This window comes from Aphelocoma coerulescens, chromosome 1A (genome assembly GCF_041296385.1).
Source record: "Aphelocoma coerulescens isolate FSJ_1873_10779 chromosome 1A, UR_Acoe_1.0, whole genome shotgun sequence".
In the NCBI taxonomy this organism is placed as follows: Eukaryota; Metazoa; Chordata; class Aves; order Passeriformes; family Corvidae; genus Aphelocoma; species Aphelocoma coerulescens.
This window is the reverse complement of record NC_091014.1, coordinates 77,668,537-77,686,559: the sequence shown is the minus strand read 5'-3', so window position 1 is coordinate 77,686,559 and position 18,023 is coordinate 77,668,537. Positions and strand designations below refer to the sequence as shown.

The window sequence follows — 18,023 nt, the reverse complement described above, 5'->3', positions numbered from 1 at the left end:
TGTGACTCAGGAGTACTTCTGGAGACATAGGTGCACTTTTTGAAGGAGATCCATGCTGAAAGGACTTAATTCCAAGGGGACTGCAGCTGGTGGATGAGTCATGCTTGAACAAGGAAACCCCTGAAGGCTCTATGGGCCACTGGGTAACCCGTGCTGGAGAAAGTATTCACTAAAAAGACAGTGATCTAAATTTTTGCAACATTGTAGCTTTATTGTTGATAAAAATGTGTATTTGATTTCAGCAGAGCTGTCTCACCTCAGCCTGGGGATTACAGAAGGTTTTGTGGGTTGCCTCCTTTAGGAAGCTGCAAAGCAAACATTCTTGGATCACATTTTCATGATTTGAAAGTGGAAATTTTGGAAAGAATTTCTAAGGTGCTTGTTTTCTTGGACAAAAGTCTTACTCTTTTGCCTTGAAACCCAGTGTGCAACTTTTTATGATTGTGTTTGGTCACCTGCCCAGGCGTAGGAAGCGGGGAGGTGACACAGCCCCAAAAGCAAATACCTCCTGCTGTCCCCTGGGGCTGTGGGGCCAAGGGCAGTGGTGGATGGGTGGCTGGGCTGAGGGGGGAGGCGGATGGAGCTAGAGGGGCAGTGGGTGCGGCCAGGAGAACCGGGCCCGGAGGCTGGCAGGGCCAGCGGGGCTGCCGGCACTTTGGGGCTGAGCTCCCGGTGCCAGCAGCCAGAGCCCCGGGCTGGGTGACAGCAGGGACATCCCTGTGCTGCCGGGAATGGGGCCAGGGCTGAGGGCTGAGGGCTGGCTGCCCTCTGCTGCCCGCCGGGAGTGTGCCCTGTCCCGGGGAAAATCCAGGAGAAAACCTGCCTGAAGATACTGCCGACCACGCACCTGTGTGCTTTCTGCTTATGGATTTATTTGGTTTTTTTTCCCCTAAGGGAAAGTTTTTCCTAAGTAGGAAAAACTCCTTTCTCAGTTACTTCTGGAGTGATAAAACTGGTGGCCTTTAGTTCATATTTCTCAGATTTTTCTCCCATAACTGCCAACTATCCTCCTCAGCCTGTTGTGTTGAAACAGGATAAATTATAGATGTGAATGTGTAGTTCAAAGTCTCTCCCTTGCTAAATGTGGATTACTCAGTCTACATTTTGGCAGAAAATTATTACAGCCCCCAGTTTATTCTTTTGGAACAATTTTACTTTATCTTTCAGAAAGAATAAACAAAAGATAATCACTGAATATAAAGAATAAACAAAAGATAATCACTGAATATAAAAAATAAACAAAAAATATACGAACAAAAGATAATCGCTGCTGTGACTTCACTGGCTGCAGGAGGAGAGATGCAATAAGAAAGCTAGATAAATTGATAGGAAAATACCAGACCAAGCTCTGAAGGAGGGCAGGATATGAGCATCTTCAGTATTCTGCATTGAAAGGGTAGTCCTTGTGAGTTTTGCCCCTGAAGGAAATAGAAGACTTCATTTTAGTCACAATTTTCCTTTCTAGCTGTGCTTAAAGAAGCCACTAAGGTGGGATATGAACTCTGTGTTGTAGGATGGGTTTGTTCCAGATTTGTTTTCCTCTATAGTATGTGTTTTTTGTACAGTTGGAATATCCCAATTACTTCATCATCCAGGCTCTTGGTATTCTAGGCAGTATTTAGATGTAAAACCTCTGTGTATACAGTATTCATAACTTAAGGGGTTGGAGAAAAACAAATACAGAATGCTACCACTTACGTGCTCATTGTATAGACTCTCCAGTTTCTGTTAAAGCTGAAAATAGTTGCCATCTCCTCTTTAGTCAGTTTGAAGTCAAACACCTAACAAGAGAAACAGCTGGAAATCACCTCTCTGAAAAAAACAGAGGCTGTAAGCAAAATCCACAAAATTAAAGAACAAGTCAGCAAGCTGGTTAGAAGAAATGAGTGCTCATGAAAAAGGCATCTCTCTGTATCACCAAGAAGGCATTGGCAGAGAGAATAGAAAAATTCATCCAAAGTTGCAATTACACATGCCAGCTGTTGCAGGACACTTGGCAAGCTCTTGCATCTGCCACTTGTGAAAGATGCATCTTTCTGTCCTATTCCAAAGGCACATCTACAGGACTTCCATATTTCACTTAATCTATCTAGGCTTTTTGAAATCCCAGTGAGCAGCTGCAGTCAAAGACCACTGAATTAACAATAGAGCACCATGGTTTGTGAGCACCACAGCTGTTTTCTTAACACTGCTTGCTCTACATAAGCCTTTTGTGGTGTGCTACTCCACTCAAGTGCCAGTGAAGAACCATGTGGCAATTCATCTCTAGTCTGCAGAGTACATGATACCATGTAAAGTGACTGCTAAAATTATCAGCACACTGTTTCCAAAGAACTTGGTTCACTCCTGCTCTCCAGTTGTAACCTTAAGTTTAGCCCTGAGCAGAGTGTGTAAACAGACAAGAAGCCCGGTGTTCTTGCCTGAGCAGGAGTTGGGAAGAATGATAAAGGATCACTGCTTGCTGTGCAGGGAGAAGCCAAGCCATCCCTGAGGGGCAGCACCCAGCTACTCATAATCTCTCACCTTGAAATTCTCTGCAATGCGCTGTGGGGTGACAGATTTGGGAATCACAATCACATTTCTCTGGATCTGGAAGCGAAGGAGAACCTGCAAGAACAGACAACTCAATCATTCCTCCTGCTCCAGAGGGAGCAGAGCCTGTTCCAACAGCTGTTATCCCTGTTTCAAATCATTCCTGTCCCTGCAGCCCTGGTTGCCCTGCCTGGAGAGCAAAGAGGGAAGTAGTGGAGCCTCATGTGAAAGGCCTCCTTTCCCATTCAACTTTGGGCCAGTCAAGTCTTCCTGCTCACCCAGACTTCTGTCAAGATCACATTCTGTGCAAGAGGACTTGAGATGAAGGCTGAAACATTACAGCATTTGAAGATGGGTCAAGAAAATGTTTCATGATGACAGTCAGAGCCCACTTGAGAGTGTGCATTGCAGGCCACACAGAAAACAGACCTGCACTGCTGCCTCCCACCAGAAGTGACTGGGAGCAAAGAGCCAGCCTGTCCTCTACATTGTCATTAGCTGTCCTGTGTTACAGGGAGGGGTACCCACACTCTGGCATCCATGTACCTGGGCTGTGGATTTGTTGTGCTTGGCTGCAATTTCCTTGATCTTGGGGTCATCCAGAAGGGAAGGATCCTCTGGCTTCGCCCTACACAGAGGAGAGAGAGCACCAGCAATCTGTTTTGGGATCAATGGCTAATAGTACACTGACTGTCTCAGTGCTCCAAGCATTATCCATGCCAGCTCCCTCACAAATTGCAAGCAGCCTTACCATGGTCTGTCAGGAGAACCAAGGGGGCTGTAGGCTGTCACAGCAATCCCTTTGGATTGGCAGTAGTTCACCAGCTTCTCCTGGGTGAGGTATGGATTACACTCGATCTGCCCACAGAAGAGTACAGAGACTGATAGAATACAGCTGTAACTCACTCCAGGCACTATCTCCCAATGCACTTAAAGGCTGGTATTTGTCCTCGTGTGCCAGTCTTTGCAAGGTATTATTCAGCCTTAGTTTTCTACAGCACCTACTTCTACAGTGAGATTTCTTTTTGCTCTGGGGAAAGAGCATTTCATAGAGCTCATCTCTGGGTTCTTTGGCATGTTTTGAGGTCCTTCTCAGATTTCTAAGCAGCATCTTAGCAAATATTGAAAACCCCATGGCCTTGTATAGTCAGCAGTAATATGGTATGGGATGAGAAGGACATGCTGCATTGCTCTGTTCTCTCCCTTGTCTGTTCCAGACATAGAAGCCCATTTCTCATGAATTTGTGTGAATGGATTCCATAGTTTTGGACAGAGATGCTTTTTTTTTTTTTTTTTTCCTTTTAGCATGCTCTTTTTTTTTTTGTAACTACATGGAGAGGAAGGACTGGCAGGCTCTGGAGACTGAGGGAAGTTAGTACTCTTAGTGAACCTGCAAGAAGTACTAATTTCAGAACTGTGAGAGATATCTGATTCTGTCCAAGGCTCCTTGAAGGGATAAACTTCTGCAGCTGCTGCATACAAAGGGGCAGTGGCTGCTGTATGCAGACAAAGGCTAGGTGATTTTTTTTGATATGTGTGTATACAAGCACTTTATTTTTTATTTTACATAAATCAGGGTAGATACCAGGAAGCCACTAGTGTGTCAATAAATGCTCTGCTTCTGCATAGATAGTTAAAACCGATCTCTCTTTTTCAGCTGGGTGACTGAATTGTGCATGCCTGCATGAGAAAAAAACCACGTGTTGTGTGAACAATTACCTGCTATTAATAACAGACTGATGCCATTACTAATAACAGAACAAGTATTTTAAGAAGTTCTTGTAATTTGTGTACCACAGCTTCATTCCCTCTCAGGACACAGATCTACAACATCTTTATGTGTACTCAGAAGTAATCACAGGGTGTAATTGTGCTGTGTCTGCTTTGTTCTCCCTTTCCCCATCTCCTCATGCAGCTGTAATTGGATCTTTATAATCCCACAAAACCAGTCACCTGCAGTCTCTTTGCAGCTCACCTGGACATTTGCAGGCTTGTGCTTCAGTCCTGGCTTGTTCAAGATTCTTTCAATCTGCTCACGGTTGAAGTTGGAGACACCAATGGCTTTTACCAGCCCACAGTCCACCAGCTCCTCCATGGCCTGGCAGAAAGAGGAGCACAGTCAGCACCCAGTATACAAGACTGAAGGAATTCTTCCTGGTGTGGCTTTGTTTCCCTTCATGGGCAAGGAAAGACAACTGTTTGGAGCTGCAAAGATCGTCTCTTAGGGGAAAGTGCACACCGGTGTATTTGTGTCTTCCATCTCACCCAAATCCAAAGGCTCCTTGCTTGAGATGGCAGAAATTCACTCTCAGTTATTTACACATGGGAAATCAGGATAATCAATGACATGCTCTTGAGCCAGCATGGGAGAGCTGTAAGGGCAGGCTGTGGGTAAGATCACAACCTAATTTATTTCAGCAAAGTGTATTTGAGCAGTTTAAGAACAGTGGTGAGGACAGTTCTGTTTCTGGTATGGTCAAGCAGTCTGGCTTGCAGCTTCACTAAAGATTATCAGCTTGACTGAGCATTTATGTTTTGAAAAGCTACATTGTATATGGTGCAATAAATATATAAGAACTTTGTGACTGCTGAAGGTAATGCAAGCATGGAAAAGGCTGCCAGTAGCAGAAGACATGATTTCCCACTGTGGCTGAACTTACCTCCCATGTATCTAGAAAATCCGTGTTGCTGGGTATAGCCATGCCTTTGTCATCTGTGGGAAACAGCTCCTCTCCTGCCTGTCAGTGAAAAAAAAATGGTTGAAACACTCTTTTTATTGGCAAGTTAATACCAAGACAACTGAAGACCATGATGGCCTTAGCTACTAGTACAGAAAATACTAATATTTGCCTACGTTGTTCCTGGCAATGTTTGCCAGCAAGCATTCCTAGTGGGAATGATCAGGAATCATTCCTACTAGGAATGTCAGGTGTATCTCCTAGACTCAGCAAAGTGGTGACTCACTAGAACACATACAGATAAACAAATCACACCACTTGTGGAACAAACAAGCTTCCTGTACTCCTCTATTATTCCTTTAAGAGAGAACTGAGGTGTTTTTGAAGGACCTGTTAAGGTCCCAGGAACATTTAAATCAGGTTTAGGCCAAGCCACATCTGCTGAACAAGGTATTATGTAAACACAGGTGTCCTGTGAGGGGAGCATCAGTTTAAGTTGGTGGCACTAGGCAAATCAGAACACCCCAGATGTACAAACTCAGAAATAGAACCCCAAATCTCCACATTGCTCCACATCCAGTGTGCAGATGTCAGAGTATTATGCCATGACACTTTTATTCAAGGTCTTTGTTCACATAAAACTAACCATGACAGCTTTGCAAGTATGACAAACAGTTGACAAGCTCAAAAGCAACAGATAGGATGGAGGTCTTAACCTGTCTGCAGCAGAAATAAAAAGCCAAGACTAGACACAGACTAAGACATCAGCTCCTTTGAAGTACATGAAGGGTGAGATGTATCTCATGTACTTCTGACAGGGATGTCAGAAAGTCTCACCTTTTGAAATCCAAGGTCTGTGGAACAACTTTAAGGCCCCTACAGCAAAGGTCAGCTCAGTAAGGACTCAGTGATTAAAGAAAGAAATGGAAGACAGAAACATTCTCTTGTTCTGTGATTCTGTAACACGCAGAGGAAAGAATTCCTGTCAGGCAGCAAAGTACAGCCTTCCTTCCCACAAAGTAGGAAGGGATGATTTAGCCAAAAGTTAAGCAGCATGAGTCAGTCTTGCAGCCAGAGGCCTGACCTTAGTGCTGGGTCTGCCTCCCCGTTGTCAGGAGGGCAGAGGACGCTGTGCAGGCAGCGGTCCCGGGGCGGGGATCAGGGGCCCGGCTGATGGGGCAGAGGAAAGCGGGATGGGCAGCACTGGGGCAGCGCTGGCACAGCAGGCACGGCTCCTCCTGCACTGCAGCAGCAGTGGTGCTGCAAGCACCCCTGGCACTTCTGGGGAGCTCTCCCAGGAGTGAAAACCAAGGGCACTGCTGTTACTGTACCTTGAACCCCAGAGGCCAGTGCATGAGGTAGAGATCCAGGTAATCCAGTTTCAGGTCTGCAAGAGTCTTCTGGCAGGCTCCCTTCACCAGAGGCTTCTCATGAAAGGTGGACCACAGCTGGAGACAAAAACAAGGCAGACTCTGATCTGCTGGGTTAAATCACTTTCCGGAAGAAGGAAAAAAACTAGCACCCTTTTTGGGACCATTTCTGCTTAACACATATTTTGAACAGTCCCATGAAAATGGAGAATGTGGAACACAAATAACACTCTACAAAATACAAAACCAAATTTTGAGAGGGACAAAAAGAGGTTTCTATCAGTACGGGCCTGAACTATTCTCCTAACTGCTCCACACTACAGCACACAGCCTTTCCCCACTGCTCTGAATTGCCCTCTCTGCATATGTTGTCACAAAGCAGGCTTTCCCCTGGATCCTAGGTCACCTTACCTTACTGACTACGAAGAGGTCTTCTCTTTTCACAACGCCTTCCTTGATTTTCTGCTGGATCCCTTCCCCAACTTCATTCTCATTCTGGTACACGTAGGCACAGTCGAAGTGGCGGTACCCGGCATCGATGGCAGCCATCACTGCAGCTTTTACTTGCCCAGCTGCAGACTGGAAAAAGAAGGTTAAGATCCCAAATCAAAGCATACAGGCCATTTCCTAGTTCTCTAGCAGCTAAAGAAACACATACAATGGGGTTTTAAGTAGAGTTTTCCCATGCCATGTTCCTAAAGCTCTCTTCATCTTACAAATGCAGGCTGCTGGGTTTGAAGCCAGCCTCCAGCCATTTATCCATAGCCCCAGTCCCACGCGGGCTCAGCCAACAGCCAAGTAGATCAGAGCCCCCAGCACCTGGGCAGCTCACCAGAGGTGGACTGGAGGAACCAAGTTTTGTGCCAGGGAGCTTTGCAGTGCTTCCTGCCCAGCACTCCTCACATCCCAGTGCTGTGTCGAAGAAGAGAAACATTCCAACTGCCCAGCTGGGAAAATTTTAGTTCTGTGGGGAGGGCTGCACCTTAGTCATCCACATCACTTTGGAGTGTTGTACTGTGATCTAGCCCAGCTCGTCCTGGGGCACATCCCACCTGTAATTTGAAGTTATGTCAGCTGCTTCCTTCAGAGAGAGAGGAGATGTGTGTCTCTATGCCCTGAAAGGGTGTGTAAGAGCTGTGCACAAAGAAATGTTGGCACATCTTGTTCATACAAATCCAGCAATGTTTGTTTCTAGGCATTATATAGATCAGTGATTTTGTAGCCATCCTAACAACAGTGAAAACCTCTTTGTCAGAACTTGCTCGAAACGCATGAATGGTTTTCTAAAGCCATACCTCATTACCAGATGATTTCCGGGGACATCGCCCAGGACTACAGTTACTCAGCACGGAAGCAGCAGGGAAGTGCTCCAGTGCAGTGGCACGGGAAGGGGCAGGGAGAGGGGCCCGGGAGGCCGCGGCAGCCGCGGGAGCCCGGTCGGGATAGCAGGGGATGGATGGGATCCGCGCATCCCTGGCGGGTACCGGAGGGACGGAGCCGCCCTCTCTCAGGCTGGGGAGACCCAAGGGTCACCTCTCCCCCGCGGCAGGAGTGGGACGGCAGGGACGGAGGGCACGCCAGGGAAAGCGGCTTCAAAAGCAGCGCCGCGGCTCTGCCTGCGGAGACCACCGGAGGGACAGGGCATCCCCGGCGGCATCCCGGGCGGGATTTCGGGGATGGCGGCGGGGACGTGTCACCAAGCCGAGCTGTCCTCGCTCCCTGCCCACCTCCGAGCGCTCCGGACCCCACCGCAGGAGATGGCACCGGCTGCGGACCCAGCCCCTCTGAGATGGAGAGACCGCCGCCCCCGTTACCTTCCATGTGCCCAGCCCCACGACGGGCATCCTGGCGCCGGTGTAGAGCTGCACGCAGGTCGCCATGGCTCCAGCAGGGAATGCTGCCCGGTAGTACCGCCCGCCGAGCCCTTTAGTGACGGCGGTACCGTGCCCGCCCCGTGCCGGGAGCCGCCCGCCACAGCTCTGTGCGCTCTGGGCCCCCTCCGGAGGTGGGATGATGCTTGCGGTAACAGGAGAGGAAGAGCGGCCTCCTTTGTAGGAGTAAATTAGAAAGAAGTTATTTTAAAGAAGAACGTTGTTTTTAGTGTTGGGAGAAGCTTCTTTTAATGTTCTTTGGAAGTTGCAGAAGGATAATAGATGTTGTGTTGAGGCCACCTTGATGCCATGAAAATTTTTGCCTTTTCTTTTATACCCGTTATACCTTTTTACAACTCCTGTATTCTTAGTGCTTTTTGCCTACATTCTTGGACTTGTTTGTCAAGCTGAGAGACTGAACATTTTAGAAGCTTCGTAGCCAGGGATCAGTGTGCCCCAGACCCCAGGGTCCTCTCCAGAACACATCCTGTAAACCAAGATAGAACCATCCAGGGGAAGGCTCCTTGGGGAGGGGGGCTCACTTGAGCCTCTCATTGGGGAATCTTTGATAGACATGCTAATTAGTAAAACCTCTAATGTTATACCCAATGTTGGGGAGAGAATCAGAAAAAGAGAGAGACATAGATAGACTCAGCGGGGTGCATCTCGATGCATATGACCTGGACGTGTACACCTAAGGATCCTTAAAATCAATACCAAAGTAAAATCCCTTTTCCCCTTCTAACCGTGTGTGACTCTTGATTTTAAGACCAGGAAAAGGCATCAACCTGAGGAATTTTGCTGCATGCTCATGCTTGGAGAATTTATTCAGGATTCAGGTGTGAGTGTCACTTGGGAGTATAATGGTGCGTTCTTCTCTGTGTGCCTTTCCAAAGCAGATGCCCAGCTGCTTTGTAGCTCTTTTTTCCCTGCTTACCCGAGGGCAGACAATAGTTTGTAATCCTTCTGTTCATGGTCAGCACCATCAGCCATCCTCAGCGGGATGTGATGTTTCAGTTAACATCACAAAATAGTTATGTAACACAGTGTTTGCCTTTTACTTTCTTTTTTTCCCCCTGAATTCCTTCTCTGTAAATCTGCTCTGAGCATGCTCAGACTCTTAGGGTTTGGTTCAGAGGACAGTGAAATCAATGGAAAGATTGTGCTATTAGGAGTGACAGTATTAAAACCAAGCTGTTTGCATGAGATGCCTCCTGCCATCCTGTTCTGGGGGATTTTGCATTTCCCTTTTTCCTTCCAACTGTCCCTCCCTCAGTTCAGGGAAACAGATACCATCCATCTGCAGAGCTGTAGGAAAGTTCCAGTCGTGGCCTTGTGTTTGGTGGCCACTCCCGCTAAGTGGTGCTGATGGTGGGTGAGGGACTGGAGCTAAGGTTATCAGAGGGGCAGAACTGATGTGCAGAGTGAGTACTGCCAGAGGTGGACTGTGTGGTGCTAGCTGGGCTCAGAGATCAGTTTTCCATACCTGACCTCTGTCTTGGTCGTAATTATTAGCAGAAGTCGTGTGGAGACTTGTCCTGACAAAGACTGCTGCCCTTCAGAGGCCACCCTGTTTGGAAACACCGAAGCGATCACCTGCACTGTTAGTAGGCGGTCCCCTTCTGGCTGATGGTGACTGCTAAAAGTTTATGCAATATGCACTTCACAGGGTGTTTTTTGCAAAACAGAATGTTGAGTCATGCCTGTGATTTGCTTTTACAGGGCAGATGAAGCACCAGTTTGCCTCTGCTCTCCTTTCTATTTCCTGTGTGCTCAGCAAAGTGGTGTGCTTTGACTCCAGCTGTAAAAGGTCTCCGTGTAGGAACTGGCAGAATCAATCCGATTTTACATTGCTTTCTCTGTGGTCTGTGAAAGCAGGGGCTTGATTTTTCCCAATGGTTTCTTGACTGAGAGATGTCTGTGTCTTTTAGAAAGGATTTTGGGCAGAAGGTTTGCATCTGATGTAATGGATCCCAGGTCCATTGTCCTGTCTCTCTTATAACCAAAATGCTCAGGCCAAAAGCACAAGTTTTGTTCACACCTCATTGGAGAACAAAAGCTTCTTTCTTTTTAATCACACAAAAAAGGCCAGATTCTTTTTGCATTTGTCATGAAGTAAGGGAACACCAGACAATGTGATAGTGCTAAACTGGATTCACCAAGTGCATCAACGGAGGAAAAGCCTGGCAGGGAGAATGTGACACATGCACTGAAGGAGTCTGCGTACATACAAGCAATGGATGGTAAAGCAGCAGGAGAATGATACCTGGAAATATTCACAAAGTATAATAGTGTGTGCCCCTCATAAAATACTCCAGTGAGTCAGTGTGGCCTCACCTGGGGGAAATGCAGCACTCAACTCTGACCTGTGTCAGGCTCTGGGCAGTGGCTTAGCACTAACACATGCTCTTACACCTCGTGTCTTCATCATTTTGGATACCTGCATGGGTGTAGTCATGTTTCCCCAGTCTGTTTTATTGAGGGCTTGTAAAGCTAGATCGATGTCAGCACAGGCTGGCAGCCAGATCAGTCCACTTTCACCACAGAGCTTTCCAGCACTTCCAGTTATTGTTCTCCTGGGCACTTCCACATCATATGTACCAAGACTCCTCCCACAATTCTTGTCTGCACCAGCTGGTCAGTCGTGGTTCATTATATCCAGTTATTTTAACTCCCAATCAAGGCAAGTTCTTGATGCTCCTGTGACATTCAGTCTCTCAGCCTTTCTGTCATGTGTCAAGCACCTTTCATCCGTGCACTCACACCTACAAACCAGTGATGTACAGTGCAAGTAGCTCAAGCTTGTCTAAATGTGTTCACCCACTGCATACTGAATTAAATACTAGTACAGCACAAGCACTAAGTCAGCATTAGGCCCTAATACTACTAAGCTTCACAAAAGCTGTTTTTTGTTAATCATCTTGTTCTCAAGGAGTCTCCTGACCACTCAGTTGGTCATGATACAACTCGAACTTCACATGCATTTGTCAGACCCCACAGCTTGGTCTGGTGTGGATGTTATGGATCAGAATGCAGGAGATGCTCTGCAGGTGCCCTGTGCCCACCAGCCCAAGGCACACACGGCCATATGGCCACCTGAACTGCCACACTGCCAGAACACCTCCCAGCTATCCCAGCACTGCCCAGCCAGGCTCACCTGCACCCTTCACCAGGAGGGAGAGGCTTTGTCAGAGGAAACCTTTATTCATTCACATGGTTACAGTGAACAGGGACCTGTCCCAGCCAATCTGCACACCCTGAAGGGAACACAACACTTGCTCCAGCGTCAGGCTCTGGGCAGCAGCTCAGCATTCACATGTACCAGTTCCACCATTCACCCTCTGTGTCTGTGCTGTATCAGACACCTGCTGAACACTGACTCCCCTCTCCTCCCACCCAGTCTCTGTTACTCTGGGTTTTTAATAGCCAGATGCCAGCACTAGCTACCAACGAAATCAGCCCCCAGTGATGCCAACATAGACCTTTTCAGCAGTTTCAGGTGTTGGTCTCCTGTTGCTTGTTGACCCACAGTCCATACTAAGGCTTGTCCTGCTCAACTGTTCTTTTCAGCATTGCTCTGTCAATGCTTATTACACCAAACTATTCAACTTTTGATCAAGACAAGATCTTGATGCTCTTGTGACATCATTTAATATTGAACAGGGATGATTATTTCCAATTACATTGTTGATGCAAGCTTCTTGGTCTGTTAATTTTAACATTAGAATAGAACTTCTAAACCAGCACTAATCCAAACATTTTAATTTTGGTCAAGAATGAAACTGAACATCAATCTCTGTCCAGTTTCAGCCTGTAAAAAATGTGACTGAAATGAAGCCCAGTCTGGCAGTATCCATCTGTAGGTCTGGACACTTCTCCCATTTATTCCTCTTTCCCAGGAAGCTTTTGGCTGTGCTCTAGAAGTAAAGTTACTTTTGTCTTTTACCTCCAGGCAGTGATTATGGGATAATTCAGGATGGAGCTTTCTCCTGCACTCACATATCCTTAACCCTGAAGCCTTAAGCAGTGTTGATTCAAGACAGAAGATAAAATCAGTTGCTAGCTCCTCCTTCTGTTTTCTCCTTTGCTATTTCAGCCATGCAGAGACACTCATGTCATGAGAATTATCATAGCCCATATTTTATTCTTCAGAACAACTCTACTGTTTCCTTCCACCAAAGGAAAAAACCCCAAGTCACTGAACACATATCCTGTGCCTTTGCTGGCAGGAGGGACACAGTGGGTAAGCTACATAGTGCACAATTTGAGGCAATGGTAGAAGCTCATTAGACCCTGGAGGCCTGAGAGAGGGCAGAAAAAAAAACATCTTCAGTATTCTGCATTGAAAGGGTACTCCTTGTGATTTTTGCACCTGGAAGAAACCAAAGAGAACAGATTACTCAAGGCTAAAATAATTGGTATACAGAACAACAGTGGATGTACAGAGGAGCCTTCAAGGGAGGCTCTGAACTGAACTAACTGCAGAGTGAACTTAAGAGACTTAGTAGTATAAAAACAGCCTACAGGACCAAAAAGTTCCAGCCTTTTTCTATTATTCAGGCACTGAACAGTGGTGGGACCAATTTACTTTCTACATAAAGAGTTAAAATTCACACTGCTTACAGAGACAACAGCAGTTTCTGTGGCCTTGCAGCCAAGACTTCCTGTCTTGGCTTCCAAGGTGCTTATCTGCAAGCAGCTGTGCTTTGTACTGAACAACAGATGGTCATTGCCCCCCACAACCACCTATGTAAGAGCTGACAATTTATAATACCCCACAGAAAAAAAATCCCCTCAAGTTTAAAACTGTCTAATGCTCATGTCTCCCATATGGACACAGCCAAAGTTAGCAATTAACACCCTCATTTTGGAATTCCAGGCATACAAAGTTTCCTGGAGAATGGATTAACAATGAACACACAGCATGACTTATAGTCATCTAAGTATAACAACAGATGCTTCATCCCTCAAATTATTTCAGATTTCAAAATACACCCAATTTAAACAGCTACACAAGTTCCTATGAGATCAGAATAAAGATTATTGAAAATGTAAGAGTTTGAAGGCACAAACTGCCACTTACGTGATCATTTCACAGATCCTCCAGTTTCTGTTTAAGCTGAGAAGGGTTGCCATCTCCTCTTTACTCAGTTCAAAGTCAAACACCTAAAAAGAGAAAACCAGCTGGATTTAACTTCTTTGAACAAATCAAATCAGAAGCAAGATTCACAAGATGAAAGAAGTTTGTATCAGAAAGGATGCTGGTTACAAGTGATGGTTCCAAGAAACAGGGAAAGGAAAGAAGTATCTTTGGATTTTCTAGACTCTACTGGCAGAGGGAAGAAACAGAAGAACAGGAGACACCATGTGAAGTGTCTGATAAGGTTATCAGCATACTGTTTCCAGGAGCTCTGTCTATTCTTCAGCTGTAGTTTTCACTGTAGCCCTGGCTTCCAGACAGAAAGAGCCCAGTCCTCTTGCTGCAGGAGGACATGGCAAGGGTGAGGAAGGATCACTGCTTGCTGTGCAGGGAGAAGCCATCCCTGAGGGGCAGCACCCAGCTCACTCGTGATCCCTCACCTGGAAGTTCTCCACAATGCGCTGTGGGGTGACAGATTTGGGAATCACAATCACATTTCTCTGGATCTGGAAGCGAAGGAGAACCTGCAAGAACAGACAACTCAATCATTCCTCCTGTTCCAACAGCTGTTTTCCTTAAGCTGTACTTCTGCAGAGCTGCATTTCAAATCATTCCTGTCCCTGCAGCCCTGGTTGCCCTGCCTGGAGAGCAAAGAGGGAAGTGGTGGAAGCCCCCATGGAAGGTCTCCTTTCCCATCTGGTTTTGGGCCAGTCAATTCCTTTTCTTTGCACCCAAAAGTTTTGCAGTCTACACAAGGCTTTCATTCTCTGCAAGAGGACTTGAGAAGGGAAGTGACAACTGAAGATGAGTCAAGAACATTTTCTTGACTGATGGCCAGAGTTTCTAGTTGCATATCTTGTAGGCCACAGAATGGAGAACCTGCATTGCTTGTTAACACCACAAAAAAGCAGCACTGCTCACAGGTAATACCATAGAGGCTGCTCCCTCTCTTCATAGTTTCCTAAATTGCTGTGCTACAGGAAGGGGTACCCACTGTGTGGCACCTACCCACCTGTGCTGGGGTCTTGTTGTGCTTGGCTGCAATCTCCTTGATCTTGGGGTCATCCAGAAGGGAAGGTGCCTCTGGCTTAGAACTAGACAAAGGGGGGAGAAAAGGATGAAACAACTAAGAATCACTTCAGGAAGATTCTATCTAGCCCCATTAATTTAAAAGAATACATATATACAGCTGCACCATTACTCAATTAGTCTGAATGTTTCAGACTTAAATCACACAAACCCACTTGGAAATTACCCGTCAGGACGTCCAAGGGGACAGTATGCTGTCACAGTGATCCCTTTGGAGTGGCAGTAGTCAATCAGCTTCTCCTGGGAAAGGTATGGATGACACTCAACCTGCCAACACAGAAGCAGAGACTGAGAGCTGTTGAACTACTGTAGTTTTTCCTTTCTCCAGAGGTTTTTCTGAATCCTAATTTCCTAATTACAGGTTGCCTTCACCTGACCATGCAGGTGGCCTGTGTGATAACACAAGGCTATAATCCTATAGGGCACCAACTTTTATACTGAGTCTTTATGTGCTTTTCGGATTTTGTTCTGAGAGGCTTTATAAGAGTCAATCATTATGTCAGAATGATTGCTCATATCTGGATTCTTCATGCCTCCAGAGAGAAAGGTTCCTAGCAAAGTACTCCAGAGTTAGTGGTTCAACAAGATGAGACAAAAAGGAAATATTCTGGTTCAGGCTGTAAGAAATATCCAGAGAAAGGGATATAAAGTACATGCTGTGTCTACTTTGTTCCCCCTTATTCCACTTCGTCATTCAACTGTAATCAGAACTTTATAATCCCTGTAAAGTATTCCCCTGCAGCCACTTTGCAGCTTACCTGGTTATTTGCAGGCTTGTGTTTCAGCCCTGGTTTGTTCAAGATTCTTTCAATCTGCTCACGGTTGAAGTTGGAGATTCCAATGGCTTTAACCAGGCCAGCATCCACCAGCTCCTCCATGGCCTGGCAGGAAGTGGAGCCGAGTCAGCATGCAGTGGGTAAGACATGACTGAACACATTCCTCCTGACATGCTCTGGTTTTCTCCACGGGAAGCACATTTCTAAAAGCTACCACGTGCTTTTGCGAATTCTTTCCAACTAATTCTGCATACACAGATGAACCATTCTGCAACTGCTAAAGCCAACACCACTGCTGAGGACAGAAGATGGGACTCTTCCACTTGGGATGAACTTACCTCCCACGTCTCTAGAATATCAGTGCTGCTGGGGATAGCCATGCCTTTGTCATCTACAGGGAACAGCTCCTCTCCTGCCTGTCAGTGACAAAGAAAATGCTTGAAAATCTCTTGAGAAATTCACTTAATACCATGAGAGCTCACAGCCACAATACCTTAAACTTCTAGTGCAAGGGTACTAATTTTTGTCTACATTTAGTCATTCCTTCCTGAGAAGTGGAAGGAACCGAAGGCATTTTTGCCACTGACCATTCCCCATAAGAACAGGTTTTTCTGCTGGACCCCTGGAAGTGATGGCTCACCCAAACACCTACAGGGAAACAAACCAGTCAGAGCTACAGCTTCCAGCCCCACACGTGCTCCCTTCACGTGCTGCTCTTTAGTTCCCACTTAGGGAGAACTGTTTTGTTCTTTTTCCAGAGAAAAGAAGCTTTGGTCTACACAACCCCAGATCTGCTGAAAAGAGGCATTGTGTGCACTGACAGTTCTTCCATGACAACACTGAGTGTAAAGCCGCCAACACTGGGAAAATTAGAAGAGCCTTTGTGTACAAGTTAGGAAAAGATGCCAAGACTGAACTGTGCTCAGCAGCTGTTTGCTGCTCTCACCACGAGACAGTTTCATTTTCATGGCTTTGTTAATACAAAGTTAAAATAAAGCATGAAAAAAAAGATGAGCATCTCAAAAGCAGCAGGTAGAATGGGGAGGGATCAGACTGCAGGAGGATAGAAAGGCTGTGACTAGAAATATTCAAACGGAGATATCAACTCCTTCACTGATCTCGAGGGGCCTAAGCTCTCTCACAGGAGTTTCACCTTTTAAATTCCTGTCTCAGTGGAACAACACTAATGCTCCTACACGCAAGGTCAGCTCAATCTGTACTGCATTAAGGACTTGGTGATTAAAGAGAGAAATGGAAAACAGAAATGCTCTCTTTTCCTCTCTGATTCTGTAACACACAAAGGAAAATTGCAGAGAAGCAGCGAAGTGCAACTCTCCTTCCCACAAGGGGTGATTTTGAGATGAACAGCACACTGGATTTGCAAGAGAAAGGGAAAGCAGCCTGTCTTATGCTTGGAGCCGGCAGACCTGCCTCTAGTTTTCAGGCCATCATTCCCTCTAGTTTTCAGGCCATCCTTCCCAGGATCAAAGGGGTATGCAAACAACTGCCTCTGGGGCAGAGACCAAGAGCCCGAGTCACATGGCCAAGGTCAAGCTGAGCAGGAGAGCAGTGCTGGCACAGATAACAGGCATGTAATTGTCAGCCAGAACAATCGTTGGGCTGTTAAGACAGTCACAAAAAACAAAGTTATGGGCATTGCTGCTACTGTACCTTGAAGCCAAAAGGCCAGTGGACAAGGTAGAGATCCAGGTAATCCAGCTTCAAGTCTGCAAGACTCTTCTGGCAGGCTGCCTTCACCAGAGGCTTCTCATGAAACGTGCACCACAGCTGGAGACAATAAACAAGGCACACTGAATTCCTGGGTTAAAGCTCTCGGGCGCTCTCCTGCACAGCACAGGAATGCTCCCTTTTCTTTGGAATGACATGTGGAATTAGGCTATCCTAGTGCTCTTCACACGCAGTCAGGTTTGGGCTGGGCCTGGCCCATGACATTGTGGCAGCATAGGAAACAAGAAAACAGTATCAGGAATTATCTCATTTACATTACAAGCTTCTCCAGTGCTACAGCATTTACCTGGGCTAAACGTTAGATGTTCCTACTGTAAAAACATCACAGGTAAACCCAGTACATCCATAATCCATAACCACCTGATCCATACCTTACTGACAACAAAGAGGTCCTCTCGTTTCACAACACCTTCCTTAATCTTCTGCTGGATCCCTTCCCCAACCTCCTTCTCATTCTGGTACACGTAGGCACAGTCGAAGTGGCGGTACCCGGCATCGATGGCAGCCATCACCGCAGCTGCGACCTTACCTGGGGGGGACTAAAGGGAAAAAGGGCAGGACGCGGCTCGGTGAGGGATTCTCAGGTGCTCTCCCGTCCCGCGGCGCGGCCGCTGCGGTGCCCGCCTCACCTTCCATGTGCCCAGCCCCAGCAGGGGCGCGCTGCCGGCGGCCCCGAGCCGCGCGTACCCCGCCATGGCCGCCATGGCCGCCGGGAGCGCGCCGGGCCCGCCCCGCGCCCGCAGCCAATCAGCGCCGCCCCCCTGCGCGAGGCGGCCGCGCCGCCCAATCAGCGGCGGGGCCCGCACGGCCGGCGGCCA

At 46.9% G+C, this 18,023-nt stretch overlaps 2 protein-coding genes across 3 annotated transcripts; both read right to left on the bottom strand.

The window, feature by feature from the left end:
• Window positions 1-216: 216 nt before the first annotated feature.
• Window positions 217-8,501, bottom strand: LOC138104387 (aldo-keto reductase family 1 member B1-like). Of its 2 annotated transcripts, XM_069003612.1 has the most exons (11): window positions 8,395-8,501; window positions 6,992-7,159; window positions 6,542-6,658; window positions 5,193-5,270; window positions 4,508-4,630; window positions 3,284-3,390; window positions 3,079-3,160; window positions 2,524-2,607; window positions 1,699-1,781; window positions 1,338-1,418; window positions 217-305 (listed from the first exon to the last, which is right to left on the bottom strand). In XM_069003612.1, the coding sequence occupies exons 1-10, from the start codon at window positions 8,458-8,460 to the stop codon at window positions 1,376-1,378; spliced, it is 951 nt and encodes a 316-aa protein (XP_068859713.1). In that variant the 5' UTR covers window positions 8,461-8,501; the 3' UTR covers window positions 217-305; window positions 1,338-1,375. The 2 variants fall into 2 exon arrangements, with proteins under 2 accessions (XP_068859713.1, XP_068859712.1); XM_069003611.1 differs by lacking the exon at window positions 217-305 and having other exon boundaries at window positions 318-1,418.
• A 4,065-nt stretch (window positions 8,502-12,566) lies between these two features.
• On the bottom strand, window positions 12,567-17,943 carry LOC138104385 (aldo-keto reductase family 1 member B1-like). The gene is made up of 10 exons (XM_069003609.1): window positions 17,835-17,943; window positions 17,577-17,744; window positions 17,128-17,244; window positions 15,795-15,872; window positions 15,439-15,561; window positions 14,847-14,947; window positions 14,604-14,685; window positions 14,032-14,115; window positions 13,535-13,617; window positions 12,567-12,823 (listed from the first exon to the last, which is right to left on the bottom strand). Exons 1-10 carry the CDS (start codon window positions 17,907-17,909, stop codon window positions 12,781-12,783), a joined length of 954 nt encoding a protein of 317 aa, XP_068859710.1. The 5' UTR covers window positions 17,910-17,943; the 3' UTR covers window positions 12,567-12,780.
• Window positions 17,944-18,023: the final 80 nt, after the last annotated feature.